Source organism: Sorex araneus, chromosome 4 (assembly GCF_027595985.1).
Source record: "Sorex araneus isolate mSorAra2 chromosome 4, mSorAra2.pri, whole genome shotgun sequence".
Classification (NCBI taxonomy): Eukaryota; Metazoa; Chordata; class Mammalia; order Eulipotyphla; family Soricidae; genus Sorex; species Sorex araneus.
The window spans coordinates 62,240,328-62,265,683 of record NC_073305.1 but is presented as its reverse complement, the minus strand read 5'-3'; the positions used below and the strand labels follow the sequence as shown (position 1 = coordinate 62,265,683).

General features: G+C 41.3%; 1 protein-coding gene across 14 annotated transcripts in view; it reads left to right on the top strand.

Moving 5' to 3' along the window:
- The window catches only part of MAGI1 (membrane associated guanylate kinase, WW and PDZ domain containing 1), a 754,097-nt gene that overhangs the window by 696,229 nt on the left and 32,512 nt on the right, over positions 1 to 25,356 (top strand). For all 14 annotated transcript variants that reach the window (XM_055137091.1, XM_055137098.1, XM_055137099.1 and 11 more), the window contains exons 12-14: positions 10,131 to 10,162; positions 20,630 to 20,846; positions 25,160 to 25,243. In XM_055137091.1, the coding sequence (XP_054993066.1) occupies positions 10,131 to 10,162; positions 20,630 to 20,846; positions 25,160 to 25,243 (333 nt within the window). The remainder of the gene's footprint in view (positions 1 to 10,130; positions 10,163 to 20,629; positions 20,847 to 25,159; positions 25,244 to 25,356) is intronic.

Sequence of the window (25,356 nt, the reverse complement as noted above, 5' to 3'; positions counted from 1 at the left end):
AAAATAAGGACCCGCACAACATCTTGTTTTTTTAACCCAGAAAAGGAATGAATCCTTATCATTTTTTTTTTATTTCAATGAACTATTTTGAGCTATTGTTTTATAAGCTCCCCCGCCTCTGCATCATATGCAGTGAAAAGTCAAACTTTCAACTATGGGAGAGCTGCTTTGGAACTTCCAGGGCACCGACCATCTCTCCTTCCCAGGGCAATGCCAAGGAGTGTTCATAGGAGGAATGGGTAACAGAGCCAGCCCTTAAACCTTTGCAGGAAAAGCAATTCAAATTTGGTTATAGGTAGTAGCACAATAGGGCTGTTGCTTTAGTGGCTGAGTAGTTGCCTTCAGGGGGTTAGAAATTAAGATAAGACTGTAAATTCTCTACATATGATATACAAATATATATAAGTATGTGTGTGTATCTATATATATACACACACACACATATAACCTGTAGAGTTAGATGGGCTGGAGCGATAGTACAGCATTTGCCTTGCACACAGCCGACCCGGGTTCGATTCCTCTGCCCCTCTCGGAGGGCCCAGCAAGCTAAGGAGAGTATCTCGCCCACATGACAGAGCCTGGCAAGCTACCCGTGGAGTATTTGATATGCCAAAAACAGTAACAACAAGTCTCACAATGGAGACGTTACTGGTGCCCGCTCGAGCAAAACAATGAACAACAGTGTGACAGTGACAGAGCTGGACATTTTCTAGAACCATTTCAGAAATGGCCTAGTGTAACTCCACCCTTGCAAGCTGATCTTGGGCACTGGGTATGTGACTCAGTGGTAGGTACATGCTTTGCATGTGTGAGTCCTTGAGTTCAGTTCCCAGCATTGCACACACACACACACACACACACACATACACACACACACACACACACACACACACAAATCAAGACAGGAAAACAAATAAAATGGCAAAATGGTCTTTGTAGGAATATTCCCTAGAGAAGAATATGACATAGCATGGCCCCTTTCAGTGGTTTCCCCAACTATGTATCCTTGGTCAGATTTTTAACCTTCAGTTCAGTGTCTCAGTGTTCTCACCAGATTGGGTTATTAGTTCCCTTAGCCATACAGCAGTTATGAAGAATAAGTACTTGTCTACAGCACATTCTTAGTTGTCCTTGTTTTTGTGCTTGGCCAAGTTTTTGACCCTTCATGGTGTATTTCTCCTATTTTTGAGTGTCAACAGCAGTAGGACTATTATTTCAGTGAAATCCTTTCTGAAGTGACCATTTATCCCTCAGGAACTGCAGGATGACAATTCATCCATCTTCCTTCCATTCTGGAGCAGCGCTGAGTGCTGGTGAATGACGTGGGGTCTCTCCTCACCTGTGCCAGTTCAAGGCGCCTGACTCTAAGGTGAAAGGCTCTGTAAACCATTAGCCACCACCAGCCTCGAGAGCCATTTATATCTCTGCAGGACATATTTATTAGGCTATATGTACTGTGTAATTGAAGCCGACTTTTCTGTAGCTGTAAAGCTGTACAACTGTAGTCTTAATCTTCTTAACAAAATGCCAACTGACAGAGCATCGGGAGCTACTTATCCCAACATCTGAAGTCTAACCATCTCTCTAAATTATGAAGGGCACAATATTTCATAATGACCGTTATTAGGTTCCCAAAGGAAAGATGTCTTCATCTGTTTGGAGACATTGGGTCTGATGCTCCGATTCTTGGCAGCTGTATCATGTCCATATTGAAAAATTATACCACAGGGTTGATGATGGTATTTGGCCAGAGGAAGGGGGGGGGGAAATCCAACAAATCCAAAGTAGAACCATTTTTCATCGTGCTTTATGGATTCAATTTTATGATACATACTGTTGTTAAAGTCCTTCAATGGAAATGTACTGTAGTTTCAACTTGGCCTTGAGTTTATGCTGGCATACTGATATGGATTTAAAAACAGCAACAACCACTTTTAGAAAGATTCATCATTATCATTCAATCAAGCATCATTTATTGAATGTTGCTTTCAACCCCTACCCCCAAGATTAAATACAGACCTTCCTTCAGTGTTCCTCTCATCTCTCTATTCCCCTGGTCACCTGGGATCTGCTTTCTCTTCTCACAGTCCCCAGGGCCAGAGTAATTTCTTCTGTCCTGACAGTTAGCACTGATTATATGCAATTAGACCTTTTCACTTCCTTCTCTTTTAAGACAGGCTGTGAACTTGTCCAGGCCAAGGTCATGGCTGAGTTGCCTTTCTGTCTTCAAAAAGGCTTCACTAGGCATGTGGCAGAGCTCAGTACATTTCATATAGATGAACAGTCTCATGGTTGCTTCCTTCTCCTGCTTCAGATCTCAGCTCAGTTACTCACTCTTTAAGACAAAAGCGCTTGACTGCTCAGTATAAAGTAACTGAGCCTCCCTGACACAACCGGTTCCCGTTATCCTGCTTCTTTTTCATCCCCAAAGTTGCTACCCTGAAATTACTTGCTAAGTTCCACTTCCATTTCCTCACAGGCCAGGAGCACTATTCCAACCTCAGTGGTCTGATTCACTGCCTCATTTCATGCCAGCTTCTGGTACCTAGTGGACCCTCAGCACAGTGTAGGTAAATGAGTGAGTGAATATTCCCTGCATTCTTCCTGCCCTCAGAGAGAAAAGTTGGGGCTAACTATAACTTCCTTTTTCAATTTTCTGGACAGCTTCTTAGCATTTGATTCATAAAAAAGGCAGAGGAAGACTTAAATTTATTTTATGGTTTGTGTATTCTGTATTTGAAAAACAAAACGCTAGTGGCAAAGAGGGATAAAGATGATCTTATGTAGTAGGGCTACTCGCTGTTAATGTTAGTTGTTTAGGACCACTGGTTTGTGGCTGAGTCATCAGTTCTGCGTTGCCAGAGAAGTCCAAAAACTCTTTCCTGCACCTTTCAACAATTGTAACACTCATCTTTAGCATTTTGAGTCTTCATCATTTACTGCTCCCTCCTTTCCAAAAATTCCTCCTCAGTTCATCATTTTTTCAGATGGTAACATTTTTTCTGATAAATATTTGTGCTCTGGTATGTGTTCTTTAATGCTGTTTCTCACCTCAAAATTATTTAGATGTATTTTTAAGTCTTCCTAAGAAAGAAGGAGAAAGAAGCAATGACATCTGTTTCATTTCTACTTGAACTTTTATATTGTATCCTCAATTTACAGATCCAGTATTTTTATACCTATTGTCCCTTTTTAGAGGTACTAAAGCTAAACTCAGGTGAGACTCACCGCAGGAATTATATCTGACTTCATGACCATGTGCTTGGGCAATGTGATTTAACCTAAGGATCATAACCTCCAATTGAATAGACTTCTCAAGATTACTGGCCAAGATTTCAGAGATTCTTTCAAATTATATACAAAACTGTGTGCTTCTATGTAGCTTTGCTTGAGAGAGTCTCTGACAGCTTTTCATCCCATTTTCAGTCAAGGCCATGGCCCAGTAATTTAGGAGCACAGGGACACCTGAGTCAAATGGCAGTCATTGAGACAAGAGAAGGTTAGGGCAGGCCCTCCCTCCCCCTAAACACACTCAACATATATGCCGTGTTCAGTAATACTTAGTTATTATACCTATAGACCTATAGCTGTGGTATAATCTAGCAATATTGGGAAACAAGGGAAATAAGATATGAATCATCTATTCTGACAGAGACAGTATTTTAAAACATTCCCTGCTAGTCTTTGGGCGTCTGATGTTAGGGTGGATAGTGACATATTTTTCTCTTACAGTAGTGAACTTGTACTCTATATGGAGCCTTCATTCCACTTTTCATGTCTTATGTCATTACCATCTTCCCAGATCACAGATATTCTTCTTATTTTTAGTGGATTCTAATTTTTCACAGTGTTAATATAACTTGTTGTTTAGTCTGTTGTAGAAGTCCATATTGCTTTTCATTTTTATTTTTTTAAAATAAATGTCGAACATCTTTCTTTGCGGGGACTACACCCAACAGTGCTATGCAGTGCCTGGAACCACTGCCAAGGACCAGCCCCAGGACTCAATACGCAAAGCCTGTACTCCAGCCTTTTTGAGCCAGCTCCTTGGCCCAATATCTTATAATATAAATCTTTGCAAGACTTTGATTTTTTGAAAACTCTCTTTACACACACACACACACACACACACACACACACACACATATATATAAACTCATAATAATAAATTTCTGTCAAAATCAGAAGTAGTTTTATATTTAGGATTATATCTTTCTTGATGTAATTTAGAATAAGAGAGAAATTTCATGGGGCCTGAGAGGATGTTTTAAGGAGTAGCCTTATCCCTCTTGTATCTAAAACCATTCCCCACCAGGTTCTTAGTCACCTTTCAAAGACTTTCCCTCGCCCACATAAACTATCTCTAAATGCATGCATCCATTTCCTGCTCTTTGTACATTCATTATGTTGCCCATTATTCAACTCTGGTAGCTTTTTGATGCAATACTGTTTTCTGCAAGTCATTTAGGAATCCCAAGAGTGCAGTGGCAGGTGGGTCAGCAGTATAGGATTTGTTAGAATGCCAAGGTAAACCACAATGCTCCTATTTAAACATTCAAATCTAGAGACCCAAGTGCAAATGGGAATGAAATTCACAATGAAAAGGAATTATAATCAGTGAGGATTTGTAATATCCATAGACCCAGTTTGAATGTGTCTGTAGTTTTAGGATGGACCCTTTAAAGCTTTTGCACAATTTCTTTGTGTTCTTTCAGATAGGAACATGGGTGACATTCTTACTTCTTTTAATTCCTAGAGGAAATTAGGAATAGGGAAATTTAGTTGGCTCCCTACCCACCCCTTGCCCCTCCTGCAACTAGTCTTGTAAATCTCGGTGCCAAAGTGGTACTGCTTGGCTCTTCTGTTTGCATTTATGCATTTAGTCAGTAAGTTAAGAATAGTTCTTAATCTCAATAGGGTACTTTAATAAACTCCATATGTGTATATACATTTGGGGAGAAAGTAAGCAACTTTGGTAGGATATAAAGATCAGTGATTGTTCTAGAGATTTAAAAGTGCAGTGAAATGTTCCAAAATTAATACTAAAGAGGTTATAAACCCATCCATAATCTTGTGAACCTAAAAACACAGTTTGGGATCTAATCTTCAAGTCCGCTTCTAAATACATATGCACTTTGTTATATTTTTTCTTTCTCCTATAATTGTGTACAGCAGTCATAAAATTTTATTTAAAATAGCATACTGCCAGTTAGTGCCATGAAAACATCCTCATCGTTTTTTTTTAGTAGAAGACTTTATGTCCTTGATATTTTAAAGGAAAACTTTCTGCTTCTCACAGTAATTGCTCAGATCCCAGTCTCAGCAAAGAGCATACCATTTGCTTTCTCCAAAGGGACACCCGTTTTTATAGGGAACTTTAGAAATTCAGGTCGCAGGCTCTTTTCACATCTAGAGATTGCACTTAGGCCTCCACTTCAAAGCACACCCCCCTGTAAAAGTGTCCTGGGATTTCTTTGAAGTGGCATTTGCCCCTGATGAGGCTCTAAAGGCAGAAATGGCGCCATCCAGGACTCTTTCTTCTTCCTCTTCTCAAAACTCCTCTTCCTCACCCTAAGAGAACCAGATGAGCCCATTAAGCAGGTGCTGTTTCTGCCCATATGGCTTGCAAGGAGTATTTGACACAGTTTATACACCACAGGCTTATGTACTTCTTGCCACAGCAGGGAAGAAGGTAGTGAGTGTTTGTCCTTTGAAAGTGCTGTGAAGTGGGGAGAGGATGGGGGATCCTTCTGCCCTCTCACCCAGTCAGCATGGGAGAGTTTGATGTTAACTCTAGTCAGGTAAGAGTCACAGCTGTAATTCCTCATCTTGGAGAATTCTAGCAAAATGTAACCTTCTCCGTCTTCCCCCAAGTGGTTTCCATTTAATCTCTGGGGTTTATTAAAGGCATCGGAATCATTTCTACTAAAATAAATTCTAAGTTGTAATAAGGAGGTTTGTTCCTGCACTCGTATCCAAAAATATTCGGGATGAGGTGAGGTTTGAGCTCCTCACAGCAGTATTCATGGGTTACTCCTGGCTCTGAGCTCAGAGTTTTTCACTTGGTGGTGCTCAGGGCACCATGCATGGCACTGGAGATTAAACCAGGTTGATTGCATGCAAGATAAGTGCCTTAAATCTATATTCTATCCCTTAAACCTATAATCCCACCTTGCTCCTTCCATGCTTAAAATTTAGGAAATTTTTAGGCTCAAAACTATGTCTGATTTGTTTTGTATAAAGCAATCATCTGGAGTCTCTTGACTGTACTTTTTTTTTTAAGTTTTCAAATACTATTTTGTGTCCCCTATTGGCCTCCCTTATATGGTGTAGCTTTCTATTTTATCTTTATTTTTCTTTGGTTTGGGGGCCCCGCCATACAGTACTCAGGGTTTACTCCTGGATCTGCACTCAGGGATCACTCCTGGCAAGATTTGGGGGACTCGGTGGACTTCTGGGGATCAAACCCAGGTCAGTTGCATGCAAGACAAGCCCCTACCCACTCCACTATCCAGTCCCAGGTGTGGCTTTTAAAAAGAGGATATCCATAACTAGCAAAGAGGAACAGTTTCCTTTTTTAATAAAACTAATGTTTTTTTTTTCTTGTTTGCTTAGTAATGTAACTGGTGTCAGTTGAGCTGGAATCTACTGAAATATTCCACTGATTGCTTCTTCATGAAAAAAGATGACTTAACTGAAGTCTAGTGTGTGTCGAGATAGTTGGTGTTGTGACAATTCATGGAAAGGCCATTGATTAATGTTTACTTTTAAGTAGATATTTTATCATCTCAGCAAGATGTGAATTTGATGTTCTTGAAAAAGAATTCTAGATTAGAGCTGAACCTCCTTCAGCCAGTCCTTGTGATTGCTGTACCCAATGGCAGGGCCAGCACTATCCCAGTGATTGCTTTGGTGTGAACGGCCACCACACCAAGCGCCACACATATATGCATGTGTTAGAGTGTGTCCCCGGCTGGGTAACGTTTTTCCATGGCACTATGTTTTAAAGACCCTCCATGTTACAGGCTGTCCATGGCTCATTGCTTTGCATCTCTGCAGACTCCTCTAGGTTCACTGTGCTATTTCTACTTAGACTTTTCCAGTTGCTACCACATTTCTTATATCAGCAGTGCCGCTTTATGCTTCTTTGCACATGCACCTTTATTTTATTTATTGCTTATTTGTAGTTTGGCGACTATAGATGGTACACAGGGCTTACTCCTGGCTCTGTGCTCAGGGCTTCTGGTGATGCTCTGGGGACCATATGCGGTGCCAGGATTGAATTGGCTGTGTGCACAGCAAGGACTTTAATCTCTGTTCTATTACTCTGACCTTCCTCTAGGCCCTTTAAACGTGTGCAAATTTCGATAACGGGGAGTGAAGAAGTTACCTTTGTTTTATAAATGAGACTCATAAGAGTCAGGGAATTTAAAATGATCAGTCTTAAAAAATAATTAGTAGAGTATGTAGATTGAACTGACTCCATAGCTAGTGATTCTTTTTATGGGGTGGTTGGGATTTTCTCTTTGGTTGGTTGGTTGGTTGGTTGTATTTAGGTTTGTTTGGGGGGACACACCTGGTTGATGCTCAGGGGTCTGTCCCTGCTTCAGGGGGTCAATCCTGGTGGGGCTTAGGGGATCATATGGCACCAGGGAACAAACCTGAGTTGGCTGCATGAAAGGCAAGCACCTAACCCTCTGTACTATCTCATCAGCTCTAACTGGTGATTCTTTACAAATGCGTGTAGAGAGTTATTGGAATCCTAGAAAAAGTCAGTACAGTAAGAGCTAAATATGATGAAATTTACTTAATCCAACTAAAAAGATCAGTCAGAATTAGGGGGGAAAATCTAAATTTTAAAAGATGTAACATCATTTTGAAGATTATACAGCAATGCATATTAATGTAATTTGATAAATTCCTTAAGGGATCCATCACTGTCACTGTCACTGTCATCCCATTGCTCATCGATTTGTTCGAGCGGGCACCGGTAACGTCTCTCATTGAGAGACTTATTCTTACTGTTTTTGGCATATCCAATGCACACAGGTAGCTTGCCAGGCTCTGCCGTGCAGGCTCGATACTCTCGGTTGCTTGCCGGGCTCTCTGAGAGGGGCGGAGGAACTGAACTCGGGTCTGCCACGTGAAAGGCGAACGCCCCACTGCTGTACTATCGCTCCAGCCCAAAAAATGAAAGCACCAATTATTGTTAAGAATAATGACTTATCTAAGTTTCTCTCATTTATAAAGTATTTCCCCTACAATATTTTTTTGTGTGTTTTACTGTGCTTATCAAATGTTTTGCCAATGAGATTTCTGTAACCCTTTCTTTCGTTAGTGGAATAAATTTTCAAAAGTAAAAGGTATGGTTGTTTAAGGTTCTACTGTGTGCTAGGAAAGGAGGCTTTTAATGTTTTGTCTACTAAATTGTGTAAAAAACTTGCAAAGTCTTAGTACCTTCACCTCATAAGTTGAGAAATGGAGTCATTGCTGAAGGTTGTCCCTATGAGTTTGCCAGATAGGAGTTAACACTCTTACCCCTGTTTTATCATCACTTCTTAAATGCAGTCCTCTGACCTCTCTCTGCATCAGAACCTTCTGGAACCATTGCTTTATACTGCAAATTCCTGGGCCAGAAGGAGAAGGTGGCTCAGGGTTCTTCATTTCAAGATAGCTGCCAAGTTTCCCTTCTGCACTCTGCATTGTGAGAGCCACTCTGCTAAGCCCTGGGAAGCAGTGTTTAGTTCTGAGGAGCCAGCTGCCCGGCTGCAGAGGGCCCCTGTGCCTTTAAGGAAGACTCAGCCCTTTCAAGTTTCACTCCGAGTGAGCTTATTAGCTGTGCGCCTCTGGGTGGCTTCCTCCTCCTACTCTGCCACTCCCCTTGCCTCTTGTTACTCCTGCTGAACTTAGCACGCGTCAGGGTTTGACAAGTCACTTCCAAAAGAGTTGAAATCATCACACTGCATAGGGTTCATTTTCTCAAAAAGGTTGAAGGTTCCAACAACGGTGGCTTCCTATGTCAGCTTTTTGTGCCTGAGTACAGAGGGAATCTGCAATTTTGCATTCACACCCTTGCTCAAACGAAAAACTATTCATTTTAAATGCCAGGGTCGCTTGCAGAATGATAGCTCTTGGCACACGGGTATGTGTCTTTATTTTCCTTCCTTGCCCCACCGTTGCCCCCCAGGGTGCTGCATTTCCTAACTGCCTGCCCCCGTCTGGCCTGGAGTGAAAGGAGAGGGTTGTGTGCTTCCCTTTCTCCCCAACCCCCACTGGTCCAGGGACAGGGCTTTGGATGGGTGCGACAGATTTAGTGCCCACCCTTTTTCTCCTCTGTCTTTCTCCTTTATTACCTTTCCCCTCTCAGCTCTGTGAGATTTCTTTCTTTCTTTTTTTTTTTTTTTTAACTTCCAAGCAACCTGCATTCTCTTTGAATAGCTAGAGTCCCAGCTCCATCCCTTTCCTTCTAGCTAAATTGGAATTTGCCTAAATGACTGACAGGCAGGGGTTGGGGTGCTGATGACCCACAGGGGCTCCTTGACCAAGTTGAATTTGTGTCCTCTGCTGCTGAATGGCATCTGCCTTTGTTTTGGGTGTTCAGCACAGTCAAATAAATAAAGGCCAGGGTTGGAAAAAAGAAAGAAAAGATCAAAGAAGAAGGGGGGGAAGAAAGATTTTAACCATGTACTCCTCCGAAACTAAATATACACCCCTTCCTCCGTTCTGATTGGTCCGCTTCAATTGACAAGTGGATCCTGTGGAAAGGAAATATCCTGGACTTAATTGTAAATTAAGTCTCTCTTAATCCAGAAGAGCATTTGAGATTCTGTCCAAGTGTTCAATTTTCCCAGGCCGCTGAGGTCTGTGAATTTCTTTTCCCAGCCTCCAGGCTGCTGCAGTACAAGTCAGCATAGCTAATGCAGATAGATCTCCTGCCTCTCGCTCTCTTCCTCCCTGTGCTTTGATTCGATATGAACAGCCTGGTAACTCCGATGCTGGGGAGGAATCTGACATAACTCTGCAGATGGCTAGGTTGCCATGAAACACCTGGGGATTGTTCTTTAAGGAAAAGGTAACGTTTTTATGCTAATGATTTCTCTCCCCCCCCTTCCCCTTGTATTTTTTTCCAGGGCTGCCAGTTCCCAAGAAGAGCCCAAAGTCGGTAAGGACTTGACTGTTACTTGGTGCTTGTTTGGGTGCAGGGGGAGGCGGGTGGTGGTAGGGAATGCTCTCCGACTTGGCTTCTCTATGTGTATTTTAAAGTGGATGGGGGAAACTGGAGTCGGAGCTCATTATATTAAATCCTGGCAGTCGGTTTGGTGTAGAAGGTATTTGGGCTGGTCTTTAACTTGTTAGTGATTTGTGGGATGGCTGCAGGAATGAGGATGAAACATGCATGTTCGGAATCAATCCTTCTCTCTATAGCTGCGTTGCAACTCTCATTCAAATGGATGAGTTTCTTAGCTATTTTAACTTGATACAAATGCTATTGTTTCCTTTGGAAGGAGGTTGGGGGAGCTCCACCTGCCTTGGGAGTAGCATGGCTCTCTCAACTGGTGTTTCTAGCCATTCACAGAGGTAGATTCTCCCTGCGCTTTCTCATGTACTAGATGTTGAAATATTTGCAAAATGTAAAAGTATGGGCTAAGGAGAGAATGGCTCTGCTCTGAATAGATGCCTGTGCTCCGATGGAACAATGTTCGTTGCCCCAGCACTGAGAATAAGACATTTCTTGCCGTGGAAATGTCCTTTGTTGTTTGGCTAGCTTTAGCAGCATTATGCTGCAGGTATAGGATTCTTTAAAAAAAAAAAAAAAATCAATGTTTTGCTGTCCTTTCTAATCTGGTTTCCCTGAAGATGCATTACCTAGTTGACATGTTAGCTAATAGCTTAGAGGCTATAGTGTTTTTGCTTCTGCTCCCCAAGCTTTAACAACGAATTAAAATGCTACTTAAAAACTCAAAATCTGAAAACTCCCATGCCTGTGCAATCAATCCAGGTGGAAGAGGCTTCCCGATTCATTTGCATCAGGAAAAAGAGGGTTTTTCCATGTGACTAAGATCATTTGGGGGAGGTGACCATGTATAGCTTTCTGCCACCCCTGGGGGCGGCGGTGGGGGGTTGGGGGAGGAAGAGAACCCTTGAAACTTTGCAGCTCTCAGTGCTGCAGCTGAATTCTTTACACCCGTCTCCAAACCTGGCTAGCAGAGACGGAACTTTCTTAAGGAGATGAGAGAGGGAGTGTCCGCATTCTGAGCCCCACTCCCATGTATTCCGGGCGGGGATGCAATCATGGATGGGATTCCAATAGCATGAGTGCCCTGGTCATTGGAACACATGACTTCAGGGCTGCTTCCCTGGTCAGTTTGTGTTAATGTTCTGGCAGAAAAGTGATGGTTGGTGCCCACCTTGGAACCACAGATGTCAGAGCCTCGGTGTGTGTCTGTGTGTGTCTGTGTGTGTGTGTGTACACTTGTGTCCCCTCATCCCTGCATGATCATCAGATACCTTTTATAACCTTTCAGGGGAAAAAAAACTGCAAAATATATCTGGAAGCTATATGTCAGATGAAACTGAGTGGGAGCCTTGCTCTCCCCTGCAACCCCACCACACAAACAGACACACACATAGACATACATACACACTCAACAATGCTATGTGATGTATGGATTACTTTACACACTCCACATGGAATAGAGTCATGACCCGGTGCATAGTGGGGAAAGCATAGTTTTATTCAAGTTGCTTGACATCGAATAGTTAGGTGTCCTGCCTTTGTTTTGAATCCTTTATAAACTTAACTGTGCAAAGGGTTTTGATAGATCCGTTTGCATCGCTTCTTTCCCAACGTCTTTTGGAATTCTAAAACTGCACTCAAAGGGTGCCCTACAGTGATAGAACCTGCTTTTACCAAGTTGGTTCAGAAAAATCCCCTGTGATCATTTAGTTTTGTGGAAGCCTTGTCATGAGCAAGCCACAAACTAGTTACTCAAGCTGCAATCCCGGGAGTGGTGGGGGGGAAATCAACTCCCTTAACTGCTCTGCCCACAGTGTGGCCGGCTCTTAATTACCACAAGCTGAAACACGGGTGTGTTGCTGGGTTAGGAAAGAGCGAACCCCTAGCTCGGGGCTTGTCCTCACCCAGTTTCTGTGCCAGGACAGGAATGATGGTTTTCACAGCATTGCTGGATCACTCTGGCAGCCGCTCTGCAAAATTGGGGGGGCTACCAGCCAAGCTCTGCTCTTGCCAGTCAAGCCTGGCTGACATCTGTGAGCAGCGGGAGCTCTGGACAGGTGGGTGAAAGCTGTTTCCCTTTCCCAGTTTGAATGTTGATGATGTCCTGCCAGAGAGACAGATGATTATAGGATTTTTCTGCTGGGGTCGGAGGGAACCCATGGGGAAGCTTGATGTCATCATTCCAGAAAGCCATTCACATAGTGACAGACAGGGTCAGCTCTGCAGACTACATGCATAATGAAGTGCATGCTGATTGGACCGGGTTGTGATGCCTTTGGATTTATTATTAGCACTGTGAAGCTACAGTCTTAACCCAGGACCATCATTTTTCTTTTTACTAGTTCCTTGACATTGTTGGCTTGCTCATGTGACTGACAGCTTCTTCTTGCCCTCATACTTTTTTATTTCTAAGGTTTTCAATAATTAACTAGTTGGTTTTTTATTAGAACAGAAGGACTTAGCTTCTTTATCTTATTTCCCTTCGGGTAACCTCTATAGGCGCTTCCTTAATAGGCAATTTCACATACTAGACTAGTTTTAAATGTTGAGTTTATGGTTTATGTACTCACTGGGGACAATGATAGTGTCCTAATAAAATTTTATCAGTTTAATACCTGGACTTCCATAACATCATGGATTTTTTTTTTCTGGCATGGCAGAGACAAAAATAAGACATATTTACTGTCAGGTTTTAGTCCTCACCAGGAAGCTGATTCTGTGGCCCAATTTAATCATCCTGACAGGAAACTTATTTAACGGAGACTCTCAGTCTACATCACACACACAAAATCAAAACCTTGAATTTAAATGTGAGAATTAAAAACTCTAAATATCACATCAGACTTGAATTTTTAATTATTCACCTGTTGTTGTTTTTTCCCCACTAGTTCATTTCCCTGCTATTCCTTGCTTTTCTCCTTAGATCTTTCCATCTGGTCCCAATGGTCACTCACACATTCATCTTTTATACGCTCCTCCCATTCATCCATTTATTCAGCAAACTGGCATTGCGGTTGTGCTAAATGTCAGGATTGTGGTGAAACATTGAAATACTATAAGAAGATGGTCGTGATACTTTTCTTCTTGGAGCTTACAAATGATTTATTGATTGTTTCTTCCCCAAAATAGATTCATTGCAACAGACCACCATTTTTTTAAATCCACTTCTTCCATTCACAAGTATTTATTGAGTGTGATCTGTGTGCCAGAACCCGTGCCAGTATACAACTAGGACTAAACAGAACCATTCCAGGCCTCACCAAACTGGGAAAAGGCAAATAGTAACCACGTAAACAGACCCCTATACAGACCACCCCCATGAGTTTAATAGTTAACGAGCATATACTTCCAAAAGTTAAAGCACATAGAATAGTGTACACATATAATGAAGTCATTCAGCTCTTAAGCGCAATAACCTAAGTGGTCATTCAAAGACAGAAAAAAGAGCATTGATGTAATTCAATGCTGTGATTGTTACAGAATTCCCCAGCAACATGAGCAAAGTAGGTGCTGCATCATTTACTCAACTAATATTGTCAGATTAAAAAAAAAAAGTACCAAATTCATTAAGGAGACAAAATATTCCCAGTTACCAAACAACTTGTTGCACACAGTATTTTTCCTAGAGGACTTTGATAAGCAAGCCTGTCTTTTCAGCAGCCTTTTTGTAGTCCGTGCAAGGAACTCAGAGGTAGAAATTTTGAGAGATGCCGGACCTCTTATCTTCCATGCTTTCTCAATGGAAGGGATGCTACCAAGAGCATTGCTATCAATTAGTCATTTCGAGATATAAAGCAAGGACCACTCAAATACTGACCCCTACTTGAGGGACCCAGTTGATGCACTGTGCCTCTTTCTCAAATTCTCCCTGGTGTTTCTATTCCTGATACCAGTTTTCTGATAACCAGCACAGTAATATGACCAATCAAAGTCCCTCCAGCCACCAGGAGAAGCCAGAGAGGATGATTGAAGAAGGGGTGTTGCTTAAGCAACTCCCTTTGCACCTCACTTCTTAAAGCTACTCAGACCCTCAGTTCTTTGGGGCTCTGGAAAAGAGACAGGTTCCTCCTATTAGCCTCCCTGTGTTATTCGGTGTGAATGAAATTCATCTCCATAGCCAATCAATACCTTTCTTTTCTTCTCCATTAACTCCTCTTGTCTTTTTGGAGGAAATCATTTGATGTTATATCCATAAGTGATAAAAGAAAGAGGCAACAGGACCAGTGGCTGCTTTGCCTTGTCTTCAAGTCTGAATTTTGCACAACCTCTAATGACATTGGCCCAATATCTCATCAGGACTTGGAGTTTTTCCTGTTGTCCATGTAAATTGCTGCAGTGGCCTTCAGTCTTGGCAGATAAGTGAACTGTAAATAATTTTGCTTTAAAATGGATCGATTTGTCATTTTTAAGCCACATGAATTCTTTTCATCATTTAAGCTCCTAAGTGCTGTCTATATTCATTTGCTCCTCTGAGCAAATATTTTCAGCTCACTTGTAAGTACCTCTTTTGAAATCATTCTGCAGTCCTGATGAGCTGATTTTTTTTTATTTCCATTTATAAAATCCATTGTGTCTTCCTGATTTCCCTGGCCTGTCAGCAGTAAGGAAATTATTCACTCTAGGGATATTGGTAGTTTTATTTTAAAAGGTCTCTTGACACAAGTTCGGGGCCAGTGTGCAGCAAAGGACTCCTATGGAGTTTTCAAAATTAAATCAATTTTTTTTCTTAATTGGCAATGATTTGATATTGAGAAAGAAAACTCCGGCTTCCAAAATATCCGCATGGTGACAACCGCTAGCCTGGGAAATGTGCACCCAGTGTAGGACACGCCATTTCAGCCAGCTACGCTAATTGGAGGCCAGGCCATTGGCGAACTGTGTTTCTGATGGCCCCCCTTCACTTCTATTCATTCCATCCATCGAATCTGGCACCAAGTTGTCCTTTTTCTATTGTTATTGTTGTTTGGGGCCCACAACCAACAGTGCTTGATGGTTATTCCCAACTCAGTGCTAGGGTTTTGTTCCTAGCAGTGCTAGGAGACCATGTGGTGCGGAGTCTGAATATGGAGTTCCACTTGCACACCAGATGCTCTAGCTCGTTGAACTGTTTCTCCAGCACGTTAAAAAGTCTTTTGATTTCACCCACCTTTGTCCCAACTATTCCCCTGGCATAAACCGCCTAGGGCTCTGCTGTGCACACGGGCGGCACCATAACCTCCTGAGTGGCTCTTTGCTTCCATTCCTGTTTGTACACTCACCCCTTCCCCAGCTCACCAGACCAAACCAAGAAGTAAATTGACTCTTGACACATCCCTGCTTTAAATTTGTTAATAGATTTCCCCCTAAGAAAGGAAGCAAAGAAGGAAACAGAAGCTCTTTAAAGTAGCCCAAAAGGCTCTTGCATCATTTGGTTTCTTTGCTCATCCCAGGCCACCCTACTGCCTTGCCATGCATGCCAGCTTTCTCCCTGGTTTTGAACAGGCCAACCTCACTTTTGCTTTGACGACTTAGCAGTGCTGTTATTTCCATTAAACAGGGTGGTGTTCTTCCAGAGGCCTCTCCTTAACTATATACTCAAAGAACAGTAGAGTATGTCAATAACACTTTTATTGATAGCAAGTATATTAGGATTAATAGTCATGTACACATATACATAGTTAGAAACATTTCCAGGAACAAATGAAGTGTTTGAGTTACCTCTTCCCTACTTAAACACTGTATCTCTCAGAATCTGACTCACAGTAGGTGATCAGTAAACTTTTTCTTTTAAATAAATTTATTGTAGGTAAGATACTTAAGAGGGCCCAGTCTGGGTCTTCATGAATAGTGGGGTATTCCTTCACCCATATTCTTAACATGCATAGAATTACCTTACTACACTTGAAAGTATATCTGTAGCTATGGGTACTTATCTTGGGGCTAATTTCTCACCCAGAAAAATGAAATAAAAGACAATCACTCTAAATGCGTATCTGATCTATGTTCAGAAGTAAAATTGTTCTTGTGCCCAAGTCTTCTGGGAAAGAATTCAGACTGCCAAAGAGGCACACATGTTGACTTTAATTCAAGAGGTATATAAACATGCTTTTTTCCCCCCAAATAATTTTGAGCTTTAACCAGTTAAAAGAGACAACACTATAACTATTTAGAAAGCTCACAGAAAATAAAAGACATATTTTGCACTTTCTGACACATGCAGAGAGCATAGCTTCAGAAACCTGGGTGCCAACAAGATTTTAAATATAGAACCTATCTTATTACGTAGTTTTCATAATTGAACTGGAGAACATACATAAAGTGAGGTTGAATCTTATGGTAGAATCTAAAAAGCTTTCAGCTTATTTGTAATTAGTTCCGTAGTTTAAGTAGAAATATGCTATTTTAGTGTTAGATTCACGGTGACATAGTTTTTAGAGCATATTATTCAAATGCTGCTTTTTTGTTCCAAATTTAGGAACAAAGTTTAGATGACATTTAAAAGGTCTGCAAAGGTGCAGTTTGATTGAGAGGCAGTTTTGCAAACTCATTCCAGATTGTATCTGTTATTTTGTGTTAAATTGGACCTAACTGAGTCATTCACTGGGAAAGTGAGAAAGGGTGTTCAAATCTGAAAACTGGCCCATTCCATTTCCAGTAGTCTTCATTTCTACACTCCAGTAATAGTGAACCATGTCTTCAGTGAAATTGAGGGTTTCCAAGACCTCTATGTCAGAGATTTGTTATTCAGACACAAAAGATCACACACAGCATCTTCATGCATACCTTAGATTGGAGATAAAAGCCTTTGGGCATTTGTGCAGAAGACCCAGCCCTTTAAGCAGACTTTTCCAGTGGGGAGGGGTCGCCAGAAAACCATTTTTCCCCATTTCCAGAAGAAAGAGCTAATGGGAAGAAGTTCAAGTTGGGTTTCCAAGGACTTCAAAATAATCCCAGAAAAGACAGGAGAGAGGCAAGTGCTGTTTGTCTCTGCTTCTCTTGCAGAGAGGCTCAGCAGAGGGCCTTGAGATACTGGGAAGAGTTGATGAGTGGTTTTAGTTCAGAGGAAGCTGAGAGGCAGAGAGGCAGAAGCTGATATTAGTTATGAACTGAATTTAGTGTCAGCAGACTTAGCCCACAATCAAGCATTTGAGGAACCGAGTTAAAGTGAACATTTGAGGAGAGGATGCAGCTCTCAGAGATCCTTCATCTACATAATTATTAGCTTTCATGTTTAAAATTCCTGCTCACTCCCTACTGTATCCCAGGGCTGACCAAAAAGAAAACTATTCCAAAATGTGAAAAATAGAAAGTAGGGTCAGAGAAAAAGTGCAGGGATTGAGATGCTTGCCTTAACGATGACAGATGCAGTTGGATCCCTGGCACCACGTATGGTCTCTTGAGTACCACCAGGTATGGCTCCAATCCCCCCCTCCAAAAAACACGCAAAAAGTAAGCATCCTATAAATTTGTTACTGTTTTGAAATAAAAATAGCTTTAAGTATAAAAACATTTTCTGTATAATATAAAATAAAAATAAGTAGTCCAGGAAGGAATAAAGAGAGAAAATTCTACCCTGAAAATCACATTTAAAAAAAACTTTATTTAAACACAGTGGTATACAAAAGTATTCATAATACATACAGTTGTTTCGGGCACTCAGTGTTCCAGCACTAACCCTACTACCAGTGTGACCTTCTCTCCAGTTTTCCTCTCACCACTCATGCTTACCCCCTTAGTAGGGACAATTCAATTTATTTTATATTGCTTGTTACAACAAAATGGCAATGGAATTATTTAAAAATACCTCCATTTTAAAAAAATTGTGAAAAAGTTATATCTCACAATGGAATTGTGCAAGTCGCCATCTGAGGGTTTACTAAGCTGTTTGCTGCTAGTTGAGCCCGCTGTGTTACGGTTTTTGTGTATTGAGCTTACTTGGCGTCTGTGCTTCTTTCCCATTTCATTGTTGTGCTCTTACTGGGCTATTAGCATTGTGGAATTTGGAAGCATGGCAGTGTCTGCATATGCAGTTGCACGCTTCAGGAACTCCAGCATCTGTAGAACTGAGCCACTGAGTTTCAGTGGCTTGGGTGGGCCTGCAGCTCTCCTGAGATTAGTCACGAAGCTGTGAAGCTAGGCCAGTTTTCACATGGAGGTGACTGTGGGATGTGGGAATGGCTCTGAAAACCACACTTTTCCCTACATGTTAGTAAAGTGTGTACACACCCAGAAGAACTATGTAGCTCAGTGGGGCTATCTAGCTCCATGTACTTGTTTATAATTAGAGACCCTTGAAAAGGCCACTGAGAGGAACGAAACAAATTTCTATGAACTTGCAAAAGAGGATGGGTATTGTAATTATCATTAACATTTTTCTCCTCTGAAATCCTGAGCACGTCTCTAAGGGAAAGCAAGAAATATGCTATTGACCTTCTGTCACAGGATTGCAGATTGCCTGAGACCAACCAGCTTCACTGCTGGTAAGGGCACTGGTAGAAGTGGGCAGAACCAGGTTCCAGTCTAAGTGTTTGCAAGGCTGTCCATCCAGGTTTGTTTTTTTCCATTCTCCTAAGAGATTTGTCACTGACCAAGTCTCACTTAGTTTACCTGGCATCTTCACCGTAATGTGTGGTCCTTTGAGTCTACATGAAGTAGCCTTTTGCACAAGACTTCTTTGCTAATTTAGAATGTTGTCCTCAAGTTTCTCTCATAGGAACACCAAATATAATTTTAACGGTCTATCTTTCATTCACTCCATGCCCCATTTTCTTCAGCTCGGTCCTTGGAAGAACCGATTTCCAAGAACTGTAATCTGTTGTAGTCAAGGATAAATGAAGTTTTTGTCCTCCTTGGGCTCTCTTTGGAGACTTATTTTAAAGCAGGACTGAAAAGACAGGGACTTGAGAGATCTGAAAGATAAATGAAAGGACCTTGTGAATGTCCGTAGATATGGTGAAGGAAAGATTAAGATACCTGGGAACAGTGCAAGGAAAAGCCATCTCAATAGTGTTGATTATGGGACCAAGGGGGAGATTTTGTGTCTATAAAGAAATCTAAAGTACTGTAATGCTCCCATCAGTCTGGTAGGTCGAAGATTTTTTTATAAGTTATTTAAAATCATTAGCTACATAGAATTTATAGGAGAGGATGGAGATATCTATCCTTTCCTCTGCCCCTTTATTGTCAGAATAAGGATAAGGTATAGTTCAGATGACAGTGAAGTCTTCCAGGTTCAGGATTTTTTTTGGGGGGGGTCACACCTGGCGATGCACAGGAGTTACTCCTGGCTCTGCACTCAGGAATCACCCCTGGTGGTGCTCAGGGGACCATATGGGATGCTGGGAATCGAACCCGGATCGGCCATGTGCAAGGCAAATGCCCTACCACTGTGCTATTGCTCCAGCCCCAGGATTTTTTTTTTTAAGGTGAGCAGGGAAGGAGTAAGGAAAACTAAACACTGCACTCACCACATCTTTTATTGGAGAAAATAAGAGCTGAAATTATTTTATTTCCCACCCGGTATTTTTCCTCCCACAGGTTTTACTCTCCATTCAACCTGCATGGTATTCAAACAAAGAATGTTCTTAAAATGGGAAACTCTTTTCCTTAGCAGAACTTGAAGGAAAAGGATACATCTTATTCTATTGAAATTAAAATGAAACTCTTGCCCTTAGTTGGACGTTGGACAAGTTGCCAATTTTAGAAGGTTGACCCTCAAGATCAGCCTGTAGATAGAATTTGATCATGTCTTCCAATAAACAGTAGTGTCAGAGGTTCAAAGGTGAAGTGTGACCTCCCCAAATTGGTTAAGAATTGTGAAAGCTCTTCATGTAATATTTATGTACATGTCCATACAAAAACCCCTAGAAGGCAAGGCGTGATTTTTATAAGATCTGGTCTGAAAGAACTAATGGCAAATCTTTAGTTCAAAGTTGGGGATTTTATTGCCAAAAGACGCGAGGCTTGAAGTCCCAAGGAGCATTTTTAGTCTTGATTTCATTTCTTTTGTTTATTACAACCCTACATTTTTTTTTTTTTTAAATCCCTCTTTGTATTTTGTGTCACATTTTTGTTCAAAAAAGAGGATCTCAAAACAGATACATCTTGTAATAAGTGAGCCCAGTGTTGGAGCCGAGAATCTATTATGGAAATTGGATTTGTCTTCCTCTCCAGCTCAGAGAGCAGCCTGGTTTGTGATTATGTCTTTCCATCTGGCCCGCCCCTCTCTCTGTCTGCCAGTCACCTGGGGATTTATCTGCATTCAGTATTAGCAGGAAAAAGGTGGAAGCCAAAACGTTGTTGATATATTTATGTCTGTGTGCGCAGAAGTGCTGAACAAAGACAAGCTGATGGAAAACACCCACTTCAAGAACCAGTAATGATCTCTTCTTGCCCCCTCTCGCTTGCTTTCAGCAACCGTTGGAAAGAAAAGACAGCCAGAATAGTTCTCAACACAGCGTTTCCAGCCACCGAAGCCTGCACACAGCATCTCCAAGCCACAACACGCAAGTGCTCCCCGAGTACTCAACTGCAGAGGCCCCGACACCAGAGCAAGCCGACAGTTCTGGGCAGAAAAAACCAGATCCTTTTAAAATCTGGGCCCAGTCCAGGAGCATGTATGAAAACCGACGTGAGTAGCACTCTGATTCCCCTCTTTCGCAAAATCCATCTTGGAGGCTTATTAGCATAGACAGTCAGCAGGTAGCCTGGAAAGAGGTAAATCAGTGTCAAAGGCCAAAGCGGCTCAGAGCCGAGACAGAATTGCTGGACACTTAGGAAGGCTCCATTGTGTCTTCTGCTTGGGGAAGGGTAGATACGGCCATCAAATAAAGGGCCAGGGTAAAAATGAACTTATTTTTTCCTTTAAGTTAAAAGAAGTAGCAGATAAGAGCCACGGCCTCATTAATTCACCCTGTGTGGGAGTGTAACACGCTCTGAGCTCGTGTCTTGTGGAACAGCTCTGATATACAATAGGACATAAATATGATTGGCTTGGATTGAAGGAGTCATGAGGAAAAATTAAATTCTTTCCTCATTTTTTAAGAATGGTGGGTTATTTTGATGCTGTTGTTCTTTAAACCATTGCCAGTCTTTCTAAGCAATCTTCCTACTCCCCCATATATCTGACTACTCTGTGCTTTCGTTACTTATACTATGGTTAAGAATGCTCCTTTGTTTTTTTCCCTTTCTGCCTAGTATGAACCAGTCAAGGCATAGAACCTAATTCTTTAGCTCTTTTTGGCCCAGTATTGCCTTCGTGTTTCATTTCTTTCTATCATAAAATCATTTCCAAGATTATTTCACCATAAATAAGCACTGATACCCGCACTACCAGTTACCAGTACTGAGCTCCCAAAAATACTTTCGTCTTGTAGCACTGTAGCACTATCATCCTGTTGTTCATCGATTTGCTCGGGCACCAATAACGTCTCCATTGTGAGACTTGTTGTTACTGTTTTTGGCATATTGAATATGCCACGGGTAGCTTGCCAGGTTCTGCCGTGCGGGTAGGATACTCTCGGTAGCTTGCTGGGCTTTCATCTTAGGGACTGCAAATGGGCAGGTAGGGATGCAGTTGATATTATTAACATTTCCTCATGGGTATGGTGGGTTAGGATGAAGCAGCTTTGAAGTCCATGCACTTTCTTTTCTCTTTGGGGGATGGGATTAGAGAGAACACTTAATTAAGAAGGAGTCCAGATTTGGTGAACGGTCTGATTAAAAATGGGAGAGAGAAAGGAGACCTTTTGCCCATCCTCTTTCTCCCCTTTACCCTTGCCACAGGTTTTCTTTCTAGACACAGCTTCCGTGGTCCTCTTGAAGCCAAACCCCTTGCAGAGTCACAGCTTAGGACTTGGTGGACAGTGAGAAGTGGCCTCTTGCCCACCCACTTAGATTTGGCTCTGAACCCTTTCCTTTGCTGGCTCAAGCAATTCCTCTGTGACCCAAACAAAACCAGGGAATGAGGCCAGCATCCCTGTCTGAGAAGGAAATTTGGCCACACTACCGGGTGAAATTCAGCAATTAGGGGATACAAGGCAAATCTGGAGCCTTGGCTAATTATCAGATTTTAGAAGCCACTCAGGGCTCCCTCTGTCCTGTCCTATCCCGAAGGAGAAATGCTCATTGTCTTCTTACTATAACAGTGCATGGGATTTAAAAGCCTGTTTTGGCTAACAGGTCACTATGTTGACAAAAGCCAGATCATAGGAGAAGGGATTTATGTAGTGTCTGGCCTAGAGAGACCCCTAGCATGTGCTTGATTCCAAGCTAAAGGAAATGAGTTTCCAGTTGGAATATCTCTCACAAGCAATAGTTGCTAAATCTGGACCTGGAGTCTATTCCCACTGTCTTCTCACTAATTGTAGTGATTTTATTGGAGAAATGTTTTCTGAAAATAAATATTTCTACATTTCTCTTTAACTGTGTGGCTCTCCAATCTGTGGGCCAACTTGACCTGATGTTGAGTTTGCTTTATTGACCCTGTTTGTGCTTCGCAGGACATATATATTGATGATTGAATTTCCCATGTGTGAATATTTTTGTGGTAATGTGAATGGTGTACTCAAACACTGGTGGAGGCATGACAGATTGCTAGGTAATTCTAACACTTCTGTCTAATAAGAAGCTTCAATTCAAATGCCATTTTATCCTTGGTGGGAAGCAAAATTTCCCCCAAATTTGGCATTTAGAGCTGAGGAGATGATGCAAAGGCTGGAGCACATGCTTTGCATGCAGGAACACCAGGCTCCATTCCTAGCATCACACGATCCCACAAGCATCACTGGGCACAGTCTAAAAGAAAATAGTAATCCCAACAGCAACAACAATAATAATAATTTTGCATTTATTACAGTCTTCTAAAAGTTTGCATCAGGGGAAAGAAAGATACAAGACAGATAGTAGAATGGGTAGGATACTTGCCTTGCATGTGGTCGATGCAGGTTTTGTCCTTGAACACCATATACCCACCAAGAGTAATGCCTAAGTGCAGAGTGAGGAGTAAGCACTCTGGTGTGGCCCCAAAACTTTTTTTAAAAAATGGAGGATTCGGAAAGATATTTCAGAGGGTAAGACACTTGCCTTGTGTACAGCCAACCCACATTCAATTCCCAACACCCATATGGTTCCCTGAGTCCACCAGGAACAGGAATGAGCTGTTCACCCCTACCCCAAGCACAGATCGAGGAGTAAACCCTGAGTACTGTCAGGTGTGGTCCCTCAGCAAACTTTATAATCTTGCCATAGCCAGCAGCTTCAAGCATCAGAATTGTTCAGATGTCAATCAGGTTGCAATATTTGTACATATAGCTAGTTTTATGCCTTCACTCTTGAAGGAACATTGAAGGAATAGTATCTAGCAGCACAGATAGAATCAATTCTTTTTTGTGTGATGGAGACTATAATTAAGTGATCATTGCAACCTAATTGATGTTAAGATTCACATGGATTTCCTTCTCTCTACTAAATGAGGATAATGATAAGACTTTTCAGCCCTGGTAATTATTCAGTATCTGTCACAGCTTTTCTTCTTTTCAGAGTACTTATGAGCGAACCTACATCAATCTTGTTTTTCTAATCAGCATTTTGCTGTATCTCAGATCAGTTTCTTCACATAGGTTGTATTTTATCTTGTCTTCGTGGGAGTAAATACAGCACATGTAGCCCTATTAGATGTGACACCCTGCCCCTTTAAATTCTCTTAAGATATATTATAATGAGCCAAGAACTCCAGGAAAAAACTAGGAATGTTAAAGTCAGTAGTACCTTAAGTTGTACTATGTTATTCACCTTTTAAAAAAATAACCCAAACATGTATTTCTTATGTTTCATTTCACTATGAAAGGCAAGATGAATTCAACACAGTCTCTGATCAGATTTCTTCACATGGTGTAAATGCTTTTAAAAATGCTGTATTCTTGATATGACCATCTGTTAAAACAGCAGTGTCAAAAAGGAATCAATCTGAATTGCATATATTTTAATTCATTGCTTTGAAGGGCCTAAATATTTAATTGAAAACAAAGGCAGTCGTGGAACTCCTGTAAAAACTCCTGTTACCGGCTTTATATTTTCTCCAGGGAACAGACCAATTGTGTACTTCTTTAAAAATGGCACCTGTTAGTAAACCTTATTAGTAATGGATGTTCAGGGAGAGAAAAATCGTATCTTCCTGTATTTACAAGTAATTATTTTGAAGTCTGAAGCTTGCACTTGAAACTATGCCTGTTCACAGAATACTCTGGAAAGAAATGTCAAAGCTGTCACACTGACAAACGTTGCAGGCCTTTCCTGCTCAGGAAACACATGCATACAAATCTGGAATTGCTTAATGGATTCCTTTATCATACTGCATTGAATGAGCATGCATGCACTTCTAGATTTTAAGAACTGTTCTGGTAGTTTGTATTTATGTGTTTGTTCAGCTCTTGGCCAGATCTGATGATTTGTGTGTCTAAATAAGAAACTATTCTGGTTGAACTGCCTCAAACTCATTAAGACAGATTTTAGCTTAAGAACGAATTCCATCAGGAACTTGATGTTGTTTTAAACTGTTGCTTTAGTGCAGCAGTGAGAAAAGCATACAGATTTTTAGCAAAGGGAAATAAGGGTTAGACACACCTAAAGTTCACTGCATTTGATTAAAACAAGCTCATATGAAAATGTGTACTTTAGGGTATAATTAAACATGAAGAGCCTAAGATAGTTATAGTAGTTCTATAAATTCTCAATGATTCAATTGTAAATTTCAGCTTTTTGACAAGAAAAGCACCATGGAAAAATAAAAAGAACAGGAACTATAGTCTTTTAAAACCCATAGCAGCCATGACCTTTACTGTGAAAGCTTAACTACACATTTCTTATCAATAAGAACTAAATTAAAATGAACTAAGAGAAAGCACATACATTAAGCCTTGCAAAATTGTGAAATTAATATTCCAGCTATGTCACCTTCGCCTGCATCGGGATTGAGCAAGGGTGAAAGAGAGAGAGAAATCAATTCCACGAATTTTGGAGAATGTCAGAGTAAGATTCTGCTGAAACTTTTATTTCTCCATTATGATTCATCGTGTTTGATGTTCTCATTGGTCTGGGGGGTTGGGAAGAGGCTTAGAAAAAGAGAAGAAGGTAAGGAAGAA